We start from the raw sequence: 20192 nt of genomic DNA, 5'->3' as shown, positions 1-20192 counted from the left end.
GCTTGTGCTTCCTCCAGCCCAGCATTTCTCCTGATGTACTCTGCATAGAAGTTAAACAAGCAGGGTGACAATATACTGCCTTGATGTACTCCTTTTCCTATTTGGAACCAGTCTGTTGTTCCATGTCCTGTTCTAACTGTTGCTTCCTGACCTGCATACAGGTTTCTCAAGAGGCAGGTCAGGTGGCCTGGTATTCTCATCTCTTTCAGAATTTTCCACAGTTTATTTTGATCCACACAGTCAAAGGCTTTAGCATAGTCAATAAAGCACAAATAGATGTTTTTCTGGAACTCTCTTGCTTTTTCCATGATCCAGCAGGTGTTGGCAATTTGATCTCTGGTTCCTCTGCCTTTTCTAAAACCAACTTGAACATCTGGAAGTTCATGGTTCACATATGTGATCAGTGATGGTAATAGTGTAACTCTCAATATGGGAAGATGCAGAGAAGGTATACTTTCCTGGACCGTAACTAGAAGACAGGTGTCCAGAGATCTTTGACTATTAAGACCTAGTCCAGTAAAAGCACACTGAGTGGCCTGTTGGCAAAATCTTCTCCAGAACTAGGAATGAGCCTTCCTGGCAACGAGGGGATGAAATGATCATGAAATACCTCCCAAAGTATGGTCCAATTTATGACCATGAGATGGAGAAGGCCATGGCAACCCACTCCAGTACTCTTGCCTGGAGAATTCCATAGATGGAGGAGCCTGGTGGGCTACAGTGCGTGGGGTCGAGAAGAGTTGGGCACGACTGACCGGCTTCACTTTCACTTTTCACTTTCATGCATTGGAGAAGGCAATGGCAACCCACTCCAGTGTTCTTGCCTGGAGAATCCCAGGGACAGAGGAGCCTGGTGGGCTGCTGTCTGTGGAGTCACACAGAGTCAGACACGACTGATGCGACTTAGCAGCAGTAGCAGCATGACCATGAGACAGCCCTGTCAATTACAAATTGGCACTTGCCAAGATCACTTGCCATAACTGAGCAGCAATGATAATAATGAGGGCATTTGCCATCTGCCTCTGTAGGGATTGAACCCTGTGCTGCTGCAGCTGCTGACCTTCAACCCCCACTGAAGGGTATTACAGTGGAGAGTGAGACACTCTGGCTCCAGAGAAATTGGTGGAACAGGTCTTTAGATAGTGAGGTATTTTCAGAAACTGATTTCATGATCCCAGTCCTTGACTCTCTTCATATTTAGAAAAGCACTGAATCCTTCCATGGTGACATCAGCTCCTCATGCCTAGTAGAAAACCTTTTGTAAAGTAAACACTTGATTGCATTGAACTCCTCCTTCACCAAAATCTTATGTACTGAACTCCCCCAACTACCTCTTTGGAGCAGTCTGAGGTGCTGTCTTCCAGGCTACAGTCCTCATTTTATCCCAAATAAAACTTAATTCATAACTGTCATGCTGTGCATCTTTTTGGTCAACAGCATATTGAAAGTAAGTTAGATAATTCTCCATTAAATATTTAATTTGTTTATTTGTGTATAACGAGTTTCTTTGGTTAACAAATCCTTTGAACCTGAAATGGAAGTTGAAGCTTTTGGCAAAACAGCAGGATGATGGAGGACAAGATAAATGATCACATATTCCTCATTCTCAAAGTTAAGAATTCTCCCACTAGACACGCACAGAAAGGTTCGTTGGAGGTCAAAAAGGGAGAGGGTGCCACCCCATAGCATGTGATGTCAACCCACCCACAGGCCTCTTTGCTGGAATCCGTCTTGGTTAAGAGGTGTGCACACATGGGAGCACCCTGAGATAAACCCAATATGGACTCGGCAGCAGGCAAAGCAAGATGATTGGGCGAAGGAAATTCAGGAAGAAACACTCATAAAAGTGATTCAAGCTACCTCGAGGCCACAAATCTCCTGAGCCTGCCTGTGTGTCCATCCACATATACTCTTTTTCCTTCAAATAAAGACTTGTTTCACTACTTTCTGTTTCTATGTGGAAATTCCTTTTACACAGCTGCTGGGCGAGGGCCTTGTCACTGGTTGCTGTCCCTGGTAGTCTAGTGGCTAGGACTCAGCGCTGCCTCCTTCTCTGGCTCCATTTCTGTCTTTGGCGGGGAACAGATATACCCTGCTTCAAATGGTAGCAGGCCATCTGTCGGCATCCCACCTATTTCCCCAGTGTCAGCCAGATTCCATGCTGGACTACACAGCCCCTGCCCCAGATTTCACAGCAATAGTCAGGGTTGAGGTAAGTGTGGGACAGTGGTGGAACACGACCCAGTAAGCTATGCTTGGATCCTGAATTGGATCAAAGATTACAGAGACCCTGGGCTTCCCTGGTAGCTCAGCTGGTAAAGAATCTGCCTGCAATGCAGGAGACCCTTGGTTCAATCCCTGGGATGGGAAGAGCTGCTGGAGAAGGGATAGACTACCCACTCCAGTATTCTTGGGCTACCCTGGTGACTCAGCTGGTAAAGAATCTGCCTGCAGTGTGGGAGGCCTGGGTTCAATCCCTGGGTTGGGAAGATCCCCTGGAGAAGGGAACAGCTACCCACTCGAAGAATTGATGCTTTTGAACTGTGGTGTTGGAGAAGACTCTTGAGAGTCCCTTGGACTGCAAGGAGATCCAACCAGTCCATTCTAAAGGAGATCAGTCCTGGGTGTTCTTTGGAAGGACTGATGCTAAAGCTGAAACTCCAATACTTTGGCCACCTCATGCGAAGAGTTGACTCATTGGAAAAGACTCTGATGCTGGGAGGGATTGGGGGCAGGAGGAGAAGGGGACGACAGGATGAGATGGCTGGATGGCATCACCGACTCGATGGACATGAGTTTGGGTGAACTCCGGGAGTTGGTGATGGACAGGGAGGCCTGGCGTGCTGCGATTCATGGGGTCACAAAGAGTCAGACACGACTGAGCGACTGAACTGAACTGAACTGAACCCACTCCAGTATTCAGGCCTGGAGAATTCCATGGACTAGAGTCCATGGGCTGGCAAACAATCCGACACGACTGAGCGACTTTTCACTTTCGTTCTTTCACAGAGACCCTACCCCATCCCCCACCCCACCTCGTGACAGAAGCTCCACCCCTGATCTCAGCACTGCTTCTACCAGGGGAGGTGGTCTTACCAGACTGGTCCAGGAAGCCTCAAGTCAGGGACCCCAGAAGCTTAGGAGATGGGTCTCTGGCTTCCCTGTACCGTCCCCGAAGCCACATTGCACTTTTTCAAACACAATCAAACACAAGAAAGCAACTGGACTCTTGCAATACATATTTTTTTTTATCATTTCTTGAGGCTGTCGGGGCCGGAGCTGCAGCCTACAGACCTCCCAGGAGAGGGCCAGCCGCGGCTGAGCCCCGGGGAGTTAAGGGGGGGGGGGTGCGAGGATCTGGGTGTCGGGGCGGGAATGGGGGCCTAGAGCACTGGTTCTGCACCGCCTGCGAGACCAATCCAGGAAGCAGCGCCACTCCCTGACTCCTGAAGAGCTGCTGCACCCCTTGTGGGCCAAGGCCTCGGGGGAGCCGCAGCCTAACAAGCTCTCGCTGTCGCGCAGGCGCACTGGGTCGCACGGATCCCGCGGCCTGCCGCTTTCCCGCCGCGCAGGCGCACTGAGCCGCGCACAGGGAGGCGGGATCGCGAACAGCGGGGAGCAGGCTGGAGGGCGATGGGCGGGGCCCCTGTTGCGCTGTGGCCTGGCCGTTGCCCCGCCCACTTCCGGCGTGCGGCTCTTCCGGGCGAAGGCGCCTGGCCTGGGTCCGAGGTGGGGCTCGTCCAGACGACGAAGGAGACGGCGATCGATCGTCAAGGCTGCAGCGACCATGGCGTCCAGCGGAGTCCGCGGGCCGACGCCGCGCTGGGGACCGACACTCTGCGGCGCTGCGCTGTTCCTGCTGCTCCTCCCGGCGGCCGCCGCTCAGGGTGAGGGCGGTCGGGGGGCATAGGGTCAAGGGGTCGAGGGGACCAGGCGAGGTGAGGACAGGGGGAGCAGGGTCGGGGTCAAGGAGGGCGGAGGGCAGGGGGTCGCAGCCGCCCGGGGTCGCTGCTCCAGTCCCGCGCGGTTTGCGGGGGCGGCCGGGGGCCACCCGAGTGTCCGTCGGTGGCCTGGGCCGGCCCTTTGTCCTGGCTCAGCATTCGGGGTGGTGCGGGACAGCGGGGGCGGCCTGGCAGAGCGCGGTGTCCCCTCTAATGGCCCCGCTACCCTGGGAAAGAGCTGTCGCTTGTGGACCCGGGGTCGGAAGCAGAGCTAGAGAGCTTGCCTGACCCACAGCAGGTCAGCGGCTGGAGTCCAGGGGCCTGGCCCTTGTGTGGGCACCGCTGGTGTGTTGGGGGGTTTGCTCCCCTCCAGGAAACCTGTGTGCAGCCCTTTCACCGATGCCCACTGTGCAGAGTAGACCCCTCTGAGGAGCTCCAGGGACAGGGGCCAGTGGTTGAACTTGGCCTGCCCTGCCAGGGCAGTCTCTAGGCTCTCCAGACCTTCCCTACTTGGGTAGGTGGGTGGCCCTCCTTGTTTATCCCACCGCCTCTCAGTAACCACCTGTGCCAGGTGCTGAGCCCACATGGTGACTGGCTGATGGAGGCGCTGAGTTCCTGGGCTGCCTGACCTGGAAATAGCAGTTAGAGGGGTGAGGAGAGTGCATGACCTAAGAGCTCAGAAGCTCCAGAAAAGGTGCTGCTGGAAGGCAGCATCCTGTGGGTGGTCTGCAGGTGGGTGGGAATCTTGGACGATTTGATGGAGCTGTGTGTGGCGTGCGAGGGGTGGGGGGTAATCACCAGTGTGGAAAACAGAGCCTCTGGCTGGTGACCTCACCCACCTGGGCCAGCCTGAGGGACTGGGGCGTTTCTCAGCTCTGGTCAGCTGTAGCTGCATCAACTCTTTAGCACTGCAAGGCACCTTTCCTCTGTGTGGCCTGAGCGGGTGTCTGCGTGCAGCACTGCATGAGTCTCTTCAGTCTCCTGAACATGCTTGTGTGCACACTTGTGACATTATCTCTCAGTGCAGCAGTGGAGTTGCACAGAATAGGGAACTTTTGGTTGAAATTGACTTTTCAGCACAAATAATGAATTTTCAGCACAACAGGATATATGTAGCTGTAGAGAAAGAGTTGTTACGAAGACCTGGCTCCCATGACCGTGGCTCCAAGCCTTGTGAGCTGGTCTCTTTGACCTGGGAGTGCTTTTTACTAAACAGGCCGGATGAGAGCCAAATCTGCTATCACCTAAGGGCCTCTCCTGGGTGGCTGAAGGGCCTGCGCTCTAGTATTGTTAGAGTAGGTGTGTCAGGAAACGCCCCCAGTGTGTTTGGCTGCTTGCTTTTCATGCTGGCTTGGCCCTGGACTTCTGAAGCCGCCAGAGACCCCTGTGAGCTGAGTGGGCGGGTCCTGTGACAGTTTGGGAATGAAACCAGGCGTAGTATTTCAGGAGAAAAGCCGCCGTTTTTCTGGCCACACTGAGCACTGAGGTGCCCCTTTCCCACAGAGGCTGGGCTTGCTGTGTGATTTTACTGCTTGTCATGCCATAGGAATGTGACTACACCATCTATGATACTTTTCATTCCTTGCAAGGATGCTGTGCATATTAGTCAGGAAAAATTACCCTAAAGAAACAGAACCAGCAGGATATATGTAGAGTTATTTGGCTCAGACGATAAAGCATCTGCCTGTAATTGCAGGAAACCCGGGTTCGATCCCTGGGGTGGGAAGATCCCCTGGAGAAGGAAATGGCAACCCACTCTAGTACTCTTGCCTGGAAAATTGCATGGATGGAGGAGCCTGGTGGGCTACAGTCCATGGGGTCACAAAGAGTCGGACACGACTGAGGGACTTCACTTCACATGACGGACTGGCTCACGGGATCGTGAGGCTGAGGAGCCCCATGAGCCACTGTCTGCTCAACCAGGGAGAGCTGGTGTGTGGTCTAGTCCACACCTCAAGGCCAGGCAGCAGGGAGGCAGGGAGTCACGGCGCAGCCTAAGCCTCACTGGCAAGAGGAGATGACATCTCAGATTACACGGCAGATTTGTGCCGCTTTGCCGTTTTGTTCTGTCAGGGCCTCAGTGGATTGGGAGATGCCCACCTCCCTGGAGAGTCCACTGGTTCAGATGCTAATCTCTTCTGGAAACACTTTCACAGATACTACCGGAACTGTTTTGGGAATTCCCTGGCAGTCAAGTGGTTAGGACTCAGTGCATCCATTGCCAGGGGCCCCGGTTCCATCCCTGCTCGGAAAACTAAGATCCTGCAATCCATGAGGCATGGCCAAGAAGAAGAAAAAAGTCTTCGTAAAAAGGAAAAGAGAAACGGTGTTTTACCAGCTCTGTCGGCATCCCTTAGCCCAGACAGTTGATAGATAATATTAACCACCACAGGTGTGTGAACTCAAAGACCATCACAACAGTCCAGAACCAGCCATGTCTTCTCTGCTGTGCGCTTGGGTGGAGGGGAGGCATTAGGAACCAACAAGGTGCTGAAGAGCTTCGGAGAGAAATTCATTGAACTGAAGAAGTTTTGTGGTTGGACCCTACTTTAATTGTGTATGGGGTCAGACTCCAGCTGAGTTTCATCTTCACATCTGGAGGGAAGGCGACCCCTGAAAGGACCTCAGTCTGATGTTCTAAACAGGGGTCCAGAGGAGCTGTGGGGGTGGAGGTGGGGCTCCTTTAGCACTCTTTCAGTCCAGCAGCACTGCGGTCCTGCTGCTGAAAACTGCGGGGCGGGGGACTCCCAAGCAGGCCACAGGGCAGTGGGCGCGTGCATGGGTCTGAGCCTTTGCCTTGCTCTGTACTCTCCTTCCCCCTTTTCTGCCTAGGTGGTGAGACAGCCAGGACTTTCTGTCTAAATGAACTTGCACTTCTGTGAAATTGGCAGCCGCAGCACCCCCTGCCCCCCGTGTCCTTTCACCCTGCGCCATGGCCACAGTGCCTGATTCTGGGGACCTTCCACTGCCCCCGGCATGGCCAAATGCAGCCCTCTGGTCTGTTACGTTCCACAGGCAATATGGTTACTTGTTTCTTTGTTGTTAGAAAACATGCCTCTTAACACACGTAGTGTGTGTCCTTGCATGGTTAAGCAGAACTCCCCTGAAACTGTAGGAAAGAGCTCACATGTACCACAGCTGGTGTGTCCTGAGAACCCTTGTTCTTCAGCTTAGTTTTCCTGGGAGCACAAGACTTAAGGCTCTCGAGTCAGTGGCTCAGAGTCCAAGCTGGCGAGCCCAGCCTCAGCAAATCGCCGCTTCGAGCTCGGGATCTTGGGCAGGCTTTCTAGCTCCAGATTTCCTGTTTCTGTGTTGAGATAAAATGCCCTGAATGACCAGGAGTGCCCGGTCTCTGGATCAGATGTAAGTAGTTAACATGTTGCCATTTCTTACTATGTCCTGGTGTTTTCAAGGGCTCTGTGCTGACTTCGTGAGGGCTGTGTAACATTGGCGTTTCTGCACTGAGAACCTGCCCGGTGGTTCCAGGCCATGCTAGGAGCAGGAGGGCGAGGCAGTCCCCTTAGCCTGCCACTCCTGGCCTGTCTGTTGACTTGTGTTGGCCCGTGACCTGGAGACCCTGCGCTGGACTGGTTTGCTAGTTCCTGTAGGACCAGTTGTCACACAGGCTTCTGTGTTGGAAATTCTCCATGAAGAATTCCTGTGCTTTATTACTGTTGCTCTCCTGGTCTCTGTTAAGATTGACGACAAGGAAGTGCAGGCTTTCTTCAGTTTGTCAGAAGGAATCGAGAGTGAATGCGTTAGGCGTCATGCAGATATATCCCTGCCGTGCCTCCCTGCCCAGCGCTTTATTAGAAAAAGTTCAGAGCTGCAGAGAAAGTTGAAGGAAAGGTGATGCGGTGATCTCCAGAATCCCTGTCTGTTCTTGCAGCCTGGGCCACATGTCTTCCTGTCTGTGTCTACCTGGGACGGCTTATTTGCTTATTTTGACTGTGAAACGTGGCTTGTGGGACTGTGCTTCCCTACCCAGGGACTGAACCCAGGCCAGTGCAGTGAAAGTGCGAAGTCCTATCTGTTGGACTGCCGGGAAAGTTGGATTACCCATATCGATGAGAGCAAGTTGTGATGCGGCCATTTGCCCTAAGTTCACCAGGGTGTATCTCCGAAGAAGGAAGATATCAGCAGAACATGACAGTCAGGTCTGCATGGTGACCATTAGAATGCTACTGAACACTTGGTTTAACACACACCTTGTGCACACGGATTACCACTTACCCAGTAGCATCCTCCGGCCGTTGACCCCGGGCACACGTGTTGCTTTTGGCTGTGATGTCTCTTAGTCTCCCTTCCCCTGGGGCAGCCCCTCAGCATGTCCTTGGGCTCAGAGGCCTCTTTGCTGTCCCATCAGTTTCCTCTGATCTGATTCGAGTGCATGTGGGGAGGGTTCACAACTGGGTGACTATCCTTCCTGCACCCTTGCAGGCACCTTCTGCCACTGGTCCTGTGGTCTTGTGGTCACAGGTTGTTGTGGCAGTACGTTTATCACTCTTCGGGTGCCTTTTCTCTTCCTGAGTACAGTTAAACGGGGTGGGGGTGCCCTGAGACTGTATGTAATCTCTTGTCCCTCCACAAATGGCTCAGTGGTCTTGGCGTCCATTGTGATGGAGACTCTTGGCTGGTTGTCCTTCTCTGTTTATTCCATGCTAGTGTGAAATCATGAACATTCAGGAGGTGAGAGTCCATCACTCTGATGTTTAAGTCATGCCAGTTTGGCAAGGAGGACCCCCCACCCACGCTGGCTTCTGGGCCTTTGTGCCACTCTCAGAGGCAGCAGGCTGTCTGAGGTGACAGTGTGGTTCACTGTTGCTCTGCACGGAGCCTGGTGCCTTGTAGTGGGGACAGTATCATCTACCCTTGGCCCCTTGGTGGACAGAACTCAGAATTCAGCTTTCAGGTGAAGCCGTCCTCATGGCAGCCCCATGGGGTTCTGCCTCCTGCCATCCAAGGCCGGGGGGTAGGGGGGCTCCGAACACCTGTAGCAACCCTGCCCTCTCGGCCCTGCTGTGAGAGGCGCTTGGGGGCTGTTAGCTTTCTCTGGCCTCCTGGGCTGAATGTGTCAAGGTAGTCTAAAGTCAGCTTTAGCAGAAACCTAGCAGCACGCCGCTGGGGGCTCTGAGAAGGGTGCTGTTTAATAGTGATCGCCTTAGAATGGTATGTTGTGACAAAAACGGGCTTTTATTTTTAAAATTGGGATGTACAAGAGCTACACTGTTGAAGAGAAGCACTCCCCAGCCCTCTCAGATAGCAGTTTTAGTACAGGTCCTGGTCAGCACACATGATGAATGAGATTGTGACTTAGACCTAAAGCTCTCTTTCCTTGCATTTTATCATGAGGATCTCAGGAAGTCCAGGGAGTTGTGGGACCCATGTGGTGAGCACTCCTCTGCCCACTGTTGGGTTTGTCACATTCTGAAATTACAGACACCCCTAGTCCCCCAACCCCCGCGCCTCCCTGCACATGTCGTTACCAAGAGCTCAGTGTTCCTCTTTTCTTAGATCCATTCATTCTGTGTGCAGTGAGATGCAGGGACCTACGTGTGCTGTTGAGTGCATTCCACCTGTGCGACCCTGACCTCTTTCCAGCCTCAGAACAGGCATCTCCAGCGGTCGGGGCCCCACCCAGTTGGACCTGTCCCCCCGCAGTTGAGTCTCACCTGTCCTGAAGCCTGTGCTGTGAGCCTTTGTGGGGGCCTCTCCCGGCCCTCGTGGTCTGTAGAGTCATCTGTGTGCAGGCGTGCTTCTTTTGGGGGCTGAAGAGTGTCCCACTGCAGGACTCACCGGTCACCTCTGTCCCCTGCCCCCCAGGCACTGCGTGTGAGGAGAAGGTGGTGCTGGGAGGGGAGCATGCTCCCACTAGGCAGGAGGAGCCACCTGGCGGCTCTCTGGACCTGCAGGGAGACTGAGGGGCATGCGTGGTGCCTGGACCCCGGGCCGTGTTCAGCTCTCGGCTGTTAACCATATGTAAAGTTTGCTGTCAGCCCTCCTGTGCATGGGGGTCCTGGTGTATCTGGGACACACAAGACTGAGAGTGGAATTGCTGAGTCTTGGGGGAGCATCTTGTTGGGGTCCTTCAATGGACTGGAACCTGGTGGTCTGGAGTCGACGATAAGAAAGTGAGAGAGAGAAAGAGGCTGATTGATATTCCCTGGTTTACGCAGATAACCAATAAAGCTCTTGACACCGAGCTGGCATCACTCACGAAGGCACTAGGCGCCTTCTCGAGGGTGTCTGAGAAGCCCTGGCAGGAGAGTGAGCTCGACAGGTCTCTATGCTCCAGAGAATTAGCCTGGGGGGGGTGCGGGGAGAGAAACAAAAACAACACGACCTAAGCTCTGATGGAGCAAAGGTGCTTTAATGATCTTTCTGTGAGTATATAGGCTGTTGTACAAAAAATTTCTTTCGACAGTGATAAAGATCAGGAAACCAAACGTACAGCAGCCGTTACCAAGGGAACAAGGGGTTAATAATGGTCACAAGTTCAGGAGACAATCCATATCTCAAGAAAGGGGATCGAGACTAAGCAGTTTTGTCGTAAAGAGAATGTTTACTAAAGGAGATTGAAGCCGTCTCACACAATGACCTCAGTTCCTGGGAGCAGCGTGCTGCCCCGCGTGGAGAGAAACAAAGGACTTGTGAGAAGCAGCACGTAGGAATTCTCCTGTTAAATGCTCCCCAACAGCATCTGTTTGTTTTCGAGTGGCTGAGCCATTGTGCACACCTATTGACATGTTGAGAGCCCCTGGTCCTCGCCATGGTTTCACATCCTCAGTTCGGGTGGGTGGGAAGTAGGACCTGACTGTGACTCCTGTGCCCTTCCTGGTAGCCGAGGGTTGTGGTTAGGCCTCTTGTGAGTGTGCGCACATGTCGGGGCAGCCTGGGGTGAAGAGCAGCTGCTTGGTGGTGGGTTGGAGGGTCTTTGTTCATACACCAGCTCTCCCCTGACTGACTTGAGTTCCAGAGCTGTTAGCTGCTCAGCGTTGAGTCCTTCCTGTAGTGGTTGTCCTGTGAAGATGCCCGAGAGGCAGGGGTGTGCGGGGTGCTCCATGGGGTTGGAACGGCTTCTCCCTCCTGCCTGGGAAACCGGCCGGGGGCTGAGGCTTGGCTCAAGCCCAGCCTGGAGCTGCTGTGGCCTTCAGCTCCAGAGCATCTGCTGAGGACCTGGTCATTGGTGCCCGGGCAAGAAGCAGACGACCGTCTCCTGGGAGACCCCCGGGGTCAGGACCACACACGCTGCTGGCGTGTCCCCACAGGATGCCACTTACAGAGGCTCAGCCATGCACCTTGAAGGCTGGGTGTCCCTCTCCAGGTTCTGAGCATGACTTGCTGTGCCCTCCTGGTGTTGAAACTGCAGGATTCTCAGTGATGTTCATTCTTTCCCTGCAGGTTGTTCTCAGAACACAAGCAGAACCTGTGAAGAGTGCCTGAAAAATGTCTCGGTAAGTGGTACGTGGTCAGCACATGATCCAGAAGCACCCTGGCCAGCTCTGACTCTAGGCGCTGTGTGCATGGTATGGGGTTCAGGGCGGTCAGTAACAGCTTTTTTGGGGGGATTTAAACTGTCAGGAGAGCTGCACACACCACCGAGTGTTGTTAACGTACTGCTTCAGCCCCTGAGAGCAAACGTGTAACTGGCTCACGGCCAGGAATGCATATGAGCCCTGGGGCCTGCAGGTGTGGTGTTGGGTGAGCGCAGGTGCTTGAAAGTGGGGGGCATGTTTAGCCCCTAGTCTGTGACTGTCGACCTGTGCCCAGGGCTTCCTGGGTGTCATTCCACCTTGCAGGCCTGTTGGGACAGGGGCTGGACTGGTCTACACATGGGCCCTGAGACATGGCCGGTGTGCCTGGGGTCCTCCCAGCCCCCCATTCTCACCCAGTGCTAATCGTCAGCTCTCCTGCTGAGGGGTCCTTGAGACAGAGCGCCCCATGTTCTTTCTCATCTCTGTGGTTGGGTTTGCCCAGATGACAGTGGGTGCACACGTCCTCTGAAGGCCTGGCTCCCACCCTGAGCCCAGGCAGGGGAGGGCTTCCCTGGTGGCTCAGTGGTGAAGGATCCACCTGCTCAGTGCAGGAGACATGGGTTTGATCCCTGATCCGGGAAGATCCCTCGTGCCTCGGAGCAACTAAGTCCCTTGGCTGTAAGTACTGAGCCTGCGCTCTGGAGCCCATGCTCTGCAACAAGAGAAGGCACCACAATGCGAAGCCCACACGCTGCAACGAGAGAAAACGCCTGAGCAGCAGTGAAGACCAGTGCAGCCAAGGGTAAAGAGTGCTGAGGAAAGTGCAGCCAAGAGTAAAGGGTGCAGAGGAGAGCCAGGCCCTCAGTGTGTGACTCCTCGAAGCTCAAGAGCTGCTGGAAGGGTCCATGGGCCCCTGCAGCCTGCCAGCGCCCCGTGTGGCTCACCGCGTGCTGGTACCTTGTTATCTGAAAATGGGGGAGAGATGGTGGCGGAACCTCCGCAGGGGAGGACTTGGCGCAGTGCGCTCCAGGGGCTCTCGGTAAAACTGCAGGGGAAGAACGGAAGATGAGATGTTTAAAACTTGACTGTTTTAAAATGGAGGATTTCCCCCCAGTTTTTAACTCAGGAAAGAACCACTGAAATGGAAGGGATCCTCAAATGGCCAAAACGAAGAGGGCCTTGCTGCTGTTTGTCATTTGAACACGAGGCACCAGAGTGTACACTGCCTCGGTGGTCCTGGGACCCCAGGCTTCATTGCGACATTTTTTTTGGTAACAGACTCTCACCCTAACCTGGGATGGAAGAATAACATTGTTTTCCATCCTGTTAAAACCTGTAAGAAAAACAACTTAGTGAAATCTTTACTTTCGAGCATAAAAATACCCAGACGGTTCTAACCTGAGTGGGCATGTTAGGTGGCTCAAACCTCCCATCTGAGCCGACACATGCCCGGGTCTGGGTCCCTGCCTGCTGTGCCAGCCAGGTCCCCACCATGTGTTCCAGGGACACGGGCAACACGCCTTCAGGTTCACTAGCTCCACTTTCTCTTCAGTTGCGTCGTCTTTAAAATGGACTGCTCGGTGGAGCTGTAGCGGTCAAGTGGGGTCTTTGCGGGGTAATAACCTTAGGTGGACACCACTCAACTGCCTGGCTTGGTCCCTCCTGCAAGGGATGCGGACCCTCCAGTGATGGATGTGGGGAAGCACACAGTGCCTGCCTTCCTGCCAGAGCTGCAGGAAGCCACGAGGCACGGGGGTGCCTGGTGGAGGAGATTTGAGTGAGGAGGGCCTTGGTGGGTGGGTGGAGTTGAGCTGCTGTGTTGGGGAGGGGGCTGAGGAGGGAACAACAGTGGCGGGGGCGGCACAGGGCAGACCCTGGCCCGTCTGACGTCTGAGATCCTCTCATCGTCTGTTCCAGTGCCTGTGGTGCAACGCGAACAAGATGTGCTTGGACTACCCAGTGACCAAAGTCCTGCCGCCCAGCTCCCTCTGCCAGCTAAGCTCCGCACGCTGGGGCGTGTGCTGGGGTAAGTCGCCACTTTCTTTGGTTTCTTGCAAAACCAGTGTCGTTTTGAACATTCTGGTTGTGCTCAATGAAGGGAAGACACCGGAAGTGGGGATGGGCGGTGAGAGTGCTGGTGTCTGAGAGAAGGGTGGCCCGGGTTTGACGGCCATGGCCCCGGTTCTGCAGGCGCCTCCCCACGTGCCAGGGCCGTGCAGGTGGTGTCAGCCCCTGTCCCGGTGGCGGTGCTTCTCCTGGGGAGACGCGCGCTCAGTGAGACCCAGGCTGGTTTCTAGTGGCCATATGAGTTGGTGGGTGGTACGCGCTGCCACCTGGAACTTATTTTTATGAGCTGGGCTTATTAATCCTTTCCTTAGTGGCTCAGGTTCGGGGCCTTCCAGAGGCCCGCCGGGCTGCAGATTGAGGGAGCTAGTGCTCTCTCAGGGAGTTGTGATGGCCTGTTTGTGTGTTTGCGTCTTGGGTTCATCTGCAATTTATTCTGTGTTACCTTTTTCTAAACGATTTCTGTCCCAGAATTTGTCAGCCTTCAACTGAACAACTCACTTCTCATTTCACCTGCTGAAACCTCGGGGACCCAGAAGTTTGTGTCTATGTGAGTGTGTGTGTGCATGTACACGTGGAGACGTGCCTGTTGATGTCCATGCAGCTGGCTGCCCTCCTGGCCACCCTCGCTCTGGAACAGCTCCCTGGGCCTCGCCAGCGTCTGTGTTGTCCTGGTGTCTGTCTCCCCAGGACCTTCCCTCCCACCTGTTCTGCAGGGACGGCTCTGGCTCCAGGGAACCGTGGGCATCTCAGGCTCGAACTATTAAAGTGCTGTCAACAGTTGGAAGCGTGATGCCTAACACAGTGCACACTTGAGCCCTCACCCCTCCAAGCCTGAGCTCTAGAGTACACGCATGCGTGTGCACATACGTGTGTGTACAGACACTCGTATTCTAGTGGACACACACACATGCATGTATGTGTGTGCAAACACACTCATACTCTAGAGGACAAACACACATGCACGCACATGTGTGTGGATAGACACACACACGTGTGTACTCAGTGGGTTGTCACAGGAGCCTGCAGGTAATGCCACTCAGCAAGACACACAGACCACTTCCAGTACTTGCCTGTCCCCTGGGACCCCACGGGCGGCTGCTGTGAGTACTGTCCCCTGGGACCCCACGGGCGGCTGCTGTGGCGTGCTGTCCCCTGGGACCCCACGGGCGGCTGCTGTGGCGTGCTGTCCCCTGGGACCCCACGGGCGGCTGCTGTGGCGCACTGTCCCCTGGGACCCCACAGGCGGCTGCTGTGGTGTGCTGGTGGACATCGGGCTGTATGTGGGCTGCCATGTCCTCCTGTGTGGGCTAAACGCAGCCGCCCACCGCTCTGGGCATGCCCTTAGGGGGACTGCTGGCTCACACCAGCAGTTTAGCCTGTCCGCCACACGTATCTCGAGTGGCCGCCCCAGTCGACGCTGCTTCAGGCAGGGTGGGGCCTCAGTCGATCCTTTTCTGTGACGTGAGGTTCCCACCTTGGGGCTGTGAGTGCGGCTGGACACAGGACACCCTGGGCAGTTTAGGGAGGGGGCTCTGTGCTCCACGCAGGCTTGCACTGGGTGAGGGGGTGCTGGGGGCAGTCTTTGTGGTAACAGGAGGGTGGAGTGCCCGCAGTTTGGACTTGGGCTCATCCTTGGGCAGGCAGGGAGGTGGGATCTCATCCAGGGGAGCCTTGCGGTTGGGCCGCTGGAGACATACCTCGCTCTCATGCAGGCCTGCACCCCAGGTGTCTCCTGTTCTTAGAGGTGACCATAGGGGGCATTTTATCCAGTTCTAGGCAAAATCGTTGTGGGCTTGTGACTGTGACAACCTTAAATGTATACATTCAGTTGGAGAACAGCGAAGTCTCTATCATTTGGCCCCTTGCCCAGGACCAGGTCTCTCTTTGCTCAGGTCTGATATGTCCTGTTCCCCATCATGGTGAGGTTTCTGTTTCTGCTTTATAACTCGGTCTAGCTGCTGACGAGAAAGGCTCCGGTGGGGGCAGGTGTGTCTTAGAGCCACGGTCTTCTCAGTCTGACTGTTTTTAAAGTTGATTGTTTGGGAGTTCTCTAGTGCAAAAGGTACATCTTCTGCCTGTGAGGGTCTTGTGTTACTTCCGTTTCTTGTGTTTCTGGCACTTGCAGGATAGGTCAGGGGAGGAAAACCCACAAGATTCACGGCCAGTGCTGTCACGCTGGCAGCCTGAGGTGGCTCTGGGGTGGGGGCACCGGGGCAGTGGGCATCTGCCTCCCCCATCCCCAGCCAAGAAACCGGCAGGGTCAAAGGTTATCAGCTCCGAGAAGCAAGTCCAGGGCTGCAGGCTATCATGGGAGGGTCCCACCACCGTCCAAGAGTACAGGGCGGGGCCAGGCTGACTAGACTGTGCCAGGCTGTCCTGTGAGAGGCTCTGGTGTGAATGGAGTGGAAAAGTACTGACCGGCTGGTTTTAATTTGTAAACCCTCAAGAGAAGCTGGAAAGAATTGGAACTTGTCCTAAGTGTGTTTGGTCTGGACAGGAAACCATGGTCAGCTGATGGCGGCAGTGCTGTTTTCCAGCCCCCGGGTGTCCCTTGGCCTGGGCCATGGCTCTGGCAGGCCCTTGGCCTGCACAGGCGGACATGCCTCCTGCTGGCCTTTGACTCAGGCCGTCAGAGCAGGGCTGGTCTCCCTGGTTTTGTCAGCTTTTCTCAGGCTGGAAACATCTGTCCAGCATCAGGTGGTGAGGAAAGTTACCTGCTGCTTGAAGTTGATGGAAACTGGTGACTCAGTCACAGAAACAGGCTGGAGGAAGGTGTGGCATTGCCTCCACACTCCTGGTTCTGGAGGCCTCATGGAGGAGGGGCACTCCTGGTTCTGGAGACCCATGGGGGAGGGGCGCCCCAGGTTCTGGAGACCTCATGGGGGAGGGGCATCCCTGGTTCTGGAGACCTCATGGGGGAGGGGTGCCCCTGGTTCTGGAGACCTCATGGGGGAGGGGCATCCCCGGTTCTGGAGACCCCATGAGGAGGGGTGCTCCTGGTTCTGTAGACTCCACGAGGAGGGGCGTCACCAGTTCTGAAGACCCTTTGGGGAGGGATATCCCGGTTCTGGAGACCCCACGAGGAGGGCCGTCCCCGGTTCTGGAGACCCCGCAGGGAAGGGTGCTGCCGGGAGCGCTCGGGCCCTAACTCTGCGCCTTTGAACTTGCAGTGAACTTCGAGGCCTTAATCATCGCCATGTCGGTGATAGGGGGCTCCCTTCTCCTGGGGGTTGCCATCTGTTGCTGCTGCTGCTGCAGGAGGAGCCGGAGCCGACGGCCAGACAAGAGTGAGGAGAAGGCCATCCGGGAGCGTGAGGAGCGCCGGGTCCGGCAGGAGGAGCGGTGAGGCCCAGCCTGATCTGGGGGCAGCAGGGTGGGGCACTCCTGCTGCCCGAGCTTCCACCACGTCTGAAGAGCAGGACCACGTGGAGTGTCCACAGGGTTTTCTCTGGCTGGTGTGGAGGGTGGGAAGCTGAGTGTGGGGGCTGGGCCGGCATGGCTTCTAGGGGATTAGGCTCAGCGGGAGGAAGGCATTTAACTAGGTCTCCTGTCCGTCTGAGCCTAACTGGGCCTCTTGTGTGGCCAGTGCTCTGGTGACATGCGTCCCTGGTCCTGGAGCCCTTTGGCGAGTATGTGCAGTGCGGCCAGGGTTGGGGGTGCTGACCTGCCAGCCTGCGGCTGCTGGGGGCCAGAACCCATGTATTCCTCACTGTCTTCAGAACCAAGGAGAAGATCTTGGCTGATTTGTTGTTATGTGAAAAGAATGTTTTCTAAAATTACAGTAAGGGGCGCTGGAATTGGTTTTATCGAAAGGAGGAGTTGAATGATGTGCCATTAAAGCAGCCTCAAGTGTGTGCTTAACACCTGCCCATCCTGGTTGGGGTGGCCACAGCCAAGCTGTCCTGCTGGGTCTGGTTCCAGGCCAGAGGATGTGAGAGGCACAGCTGTTAGAATTACGCTGTAGTTTGGTGCTAAACCAGATTTCTCTGTTTTAGGAGAGTGGAGATGAAGTTGAGACATGATGAAATCAGAAAAAAATATGGTAAGAACAGTGGGCTCCCCATTTCTGTTGGCAGGGGCTGGCCCGGCCTTCCCGGTCACGTTTAGTGCTGGGCATCTCTGCTGTGTCGGGGGTGGCTCTCCAGGAGCATGCTGTTGACCACTGGTCCTCCTGCGTGTTTGTGCCTCCGTCGGCCTTCCCGGCACCTGTGTGCCTGTGAAGTGCTGCCTCCCTTCCCTTCTGCTCTGATTTGCCTTCCAGTGGGGGAGCTTCTGAGCTGTGGGGCCCTGCGTCCCCCGCCCTCATGCCGGAGTTGCTTCTGGCCTGACTTCCAACCTCTCGGCAGTGGCCACACTCAGGCCTTGTCCTGGGAGCTGTGTCTTGTTCTGTCCAGTGTTTGCTTGGCGAGGTTTTCCATGGGGGGACTGTTTTCTTTGGTGTTAGGGGCATTGTGTTTAGTTGGTTCTGTGCTGATTCTCAAACTACCAGGATCATTGGTGTTTTCTGCACTTGGTTTCCTACGAAATTGGAAATTGTAGAAAGGAGCTTTTTGACATCTGTTTAAAATTAATGTAAGTAAGAGACAGGTGGGTGTGTGCTCGCATGCGTGTGTACACATACACACACACCTGGACCTGTGCCCAGCCTGCACAAGGCCTTTTCTGGAGCAGTCCGAGATTCCCTGTATTCCTTTCAAGGAGCTGATCAGTTGCCCTGTAATTGCACTGATGGAATTAACTTGTGCGCTTTTGTGTGAAGCCTGCTGAATGGCCTGGACTGTGGAAGGAAAGCCTCTCGACCATGGGAAGAATTTGGGGTGGGGTCAGGGCTGAGCCTGATTGACACACGAGACACAGTGCAGACGAAACCCCCTCTCCTTTGGCTTCCTTCTCACCAGGCAGCTTCCCTCTGTTTTTCCCTCCAAACTAGAAGTAGCGCCAGGAGCTGGTTTGGGTATTTTTTTCCAGCAGGACCTTAACAGTACTGCTTGTCCTTGGCACATGATAGTCTCCTACCCCAAACCGGCCGTGCGTTTCTCCCCAGCTGAGCTCACCGTCTTCCCCTGACAGACAGCACCCCCGCTCTGCCCGCACCTGGCCCCATCATCCCCCACGCCCCAAGCCCTGCGGGGAGGAGGGTTTTGCAGTGGCTCCAGCTGTTTAAAGAGAGGGAGAGTACGCTTCTCACACATGCAGCTCCTGGTCTTCGGGTGTTTAGCTCCTTCACTGTCGAACTGATAAGTCACCTTCTGCCTGTGATCTTAATTCTGAAAATTAATCAGGATTTATATAGAGCATCTCAAGTATGGTGCTTTTGTTTTCGTCTATATAATTTAGCCAGCCACGGAGGGATGACACAGTGGCTTTCTTATTTCTTTCTGGATCACCAAACAAGTCTTTTTTGCTTAGGACCTATTTTTCTTAAAAGTATTGTTTCCAGTAAATTTCGCTTTGGTTTTAAAGTCGCCAGTGGTGTGACTTTGTCAGAAGGGGCTTCAGGAAACCTTCATATGGGCTTCTGTGGAAACCTTCACGTGCCATTTTCTGGCTCTTGTTGCCTGTGGCTGAGTGTATTTCTAATCAGGCTTGTTTTGTTTTCAGGTTTGTTTAAAGAAGAAAATCCATATGCCAGATTCGAAAACAACTAAGACGCACTCGGTGGCGCGGCGAGCAGTCTCCAGGCCTCTAGTCAGCAGGGACCCCTGCCGCCCATGCGCCTCCCACCCTGGGGAAGGAAGCTGCCTGGGGCGGGGGCCTGGGAGCTTCTGTTTCCTCTTCTCTCATTTCTGTATTTAATCACTTGAGACACGAAGGCTGTCAGGGCGTCTCTGTTCTGTTGTCCACTTGGGGAGGAAGCGGCACACCTCAGGCCTCCGCTCGTCTGTGAGCCCAGTGCAGATGGCCCTGCATCCAGGCCTGCGAGGTCCACGTGCAGGAAGCAGAGCAGTGCAGTCCGTCCTGGGACCTCCCCAACCCCTGCCGTTGCCCTGCATCTCGGGGCCCAGGATGCCGTCTGACCCCACCCACACCAAGTAGCATTGAGCCATAAACCTTTTTTTTTTAATTATTGGATTTTATTCTCTCACCCAAAAGATTCTCCCAAAAAGCTTTGTTGTCAGAGTTCAGACCGCTTATGGGGTGATTTTCCAAGTTTGTGTCTTTACTGGTACATCAAGATATTTTTCTAGGGTTCATCTGAATTATAAAACCTCTGACGGGCAGTCGTCGGTCAGGTGCTATTGTGTCCTGGGGGTGGGAGGGCCTCCTGAGGCTCTGCCTGCCTTCTCTTAGCCCCACTGGGGGTCAGCCTCGGGGTCTCCTGAGTCAGACCCTCCCTACTGTGTCTGGTGGTCACTCAGGGCTTGCAGATGACCACAGGCTCTCCCTCGAGAGGAGGCGGCCACCGATGGGATCTGCACACACTGGCACTGGCGGCTGTCCCGCTTGTCCACCGACCCTAGCTCCCTATCCGTCATCTGTCTCAGCCTGTCCTGGGAATCTCCCGCAGAGGCGGCTTCTCAGAGGGGCACTGGGTGCGCATGGTGCCGCCCTTGGGGTTCCTTTCTTCCAGGTCAAGATGCGTGCCTGCAGTCAGTAGCCCTTGCACTTCCTGGCAGGGGCGGCAGATGGTGAAGTCACTGTGAACAGCCTTTCTTAAAAAATATCTGAAAATAGTCCTAGTTTCCAGATTGTTTTAAATGAGAAAAAC

The 20192-nt window shown here is 54.7% G+C and overlaps 1 protein-coding gene across 1 annotated transcript; it reads left to right on the top strand.

The window, feature by feature from the left end:
- Positions 1-3709: 3709 nt before the first annotated feature.
- Positions 3710-19256, top strand: PTTG1IP (PTTG1 interacting protein). The gene is made up of 6 exons (XM_068963720.1): positions 3710-3887; positions 11343-11395; positions 13334-13442; positions 16654-16825; positions 17479-17525; positions 19085-19256. The coding sequence occupies exons 1-6, from the start codon at positions 3788-3790 to the stop codon at positions 19129-19131; spliced, it is 528 nt and encodes a 175-aa protein (XP_068819821.1). The 5' UTR covers positions 3710-3787; the 3' UTR covers positions 19132-19256.
- The last annotated feature ends 936 nt before the right edge of the window (positions 19257-20192 follow it).

Source organism: Capricornis sumatraensis, chromosome 1 (genome assembly GCF_032405125.1).
Source record: "Capricornis sumatraensis isolate serow.1 chromosome 1, serow.2, whole genome shotgun sequence".
NCBI classification, from domain to species: domain Eukaryota; kingdom Metazoa; phylum Chordata; class Mammalia; order Artiodactyla; family Bovidae; genus Capricornis; species Capricornis sumatraensis.
The sequence above is the reverse complement of the archived record's forward strand: the minus strand, read 5'-3'. Positions and strand labels throughout refer to the sequence as shown.

Coding starts and splice junctions, on each gene's coding strand:
- PTTG1IP (XM_068963720.1), top strand. CDS start 3,788: ATGGCGTCCAGCGGAGTCCGCGGGCCGACGCCGCGCTGGGGACCGACA. Junction 13,443..16,653: donor ACGCTGGGGCGTGTGCTGGG/GTAAGTCGCCAC, acceptor TTGAACTTGCAG/TGAACTTCGAGGCCTTAATC. Junction 17,526..19,084: donor TGAAATCAGAAAAAAATATG/GTAAGAACAGTG, acceptor TTTTGTTTTCAG/GTTTGTTTAAAGAAGAAAAT.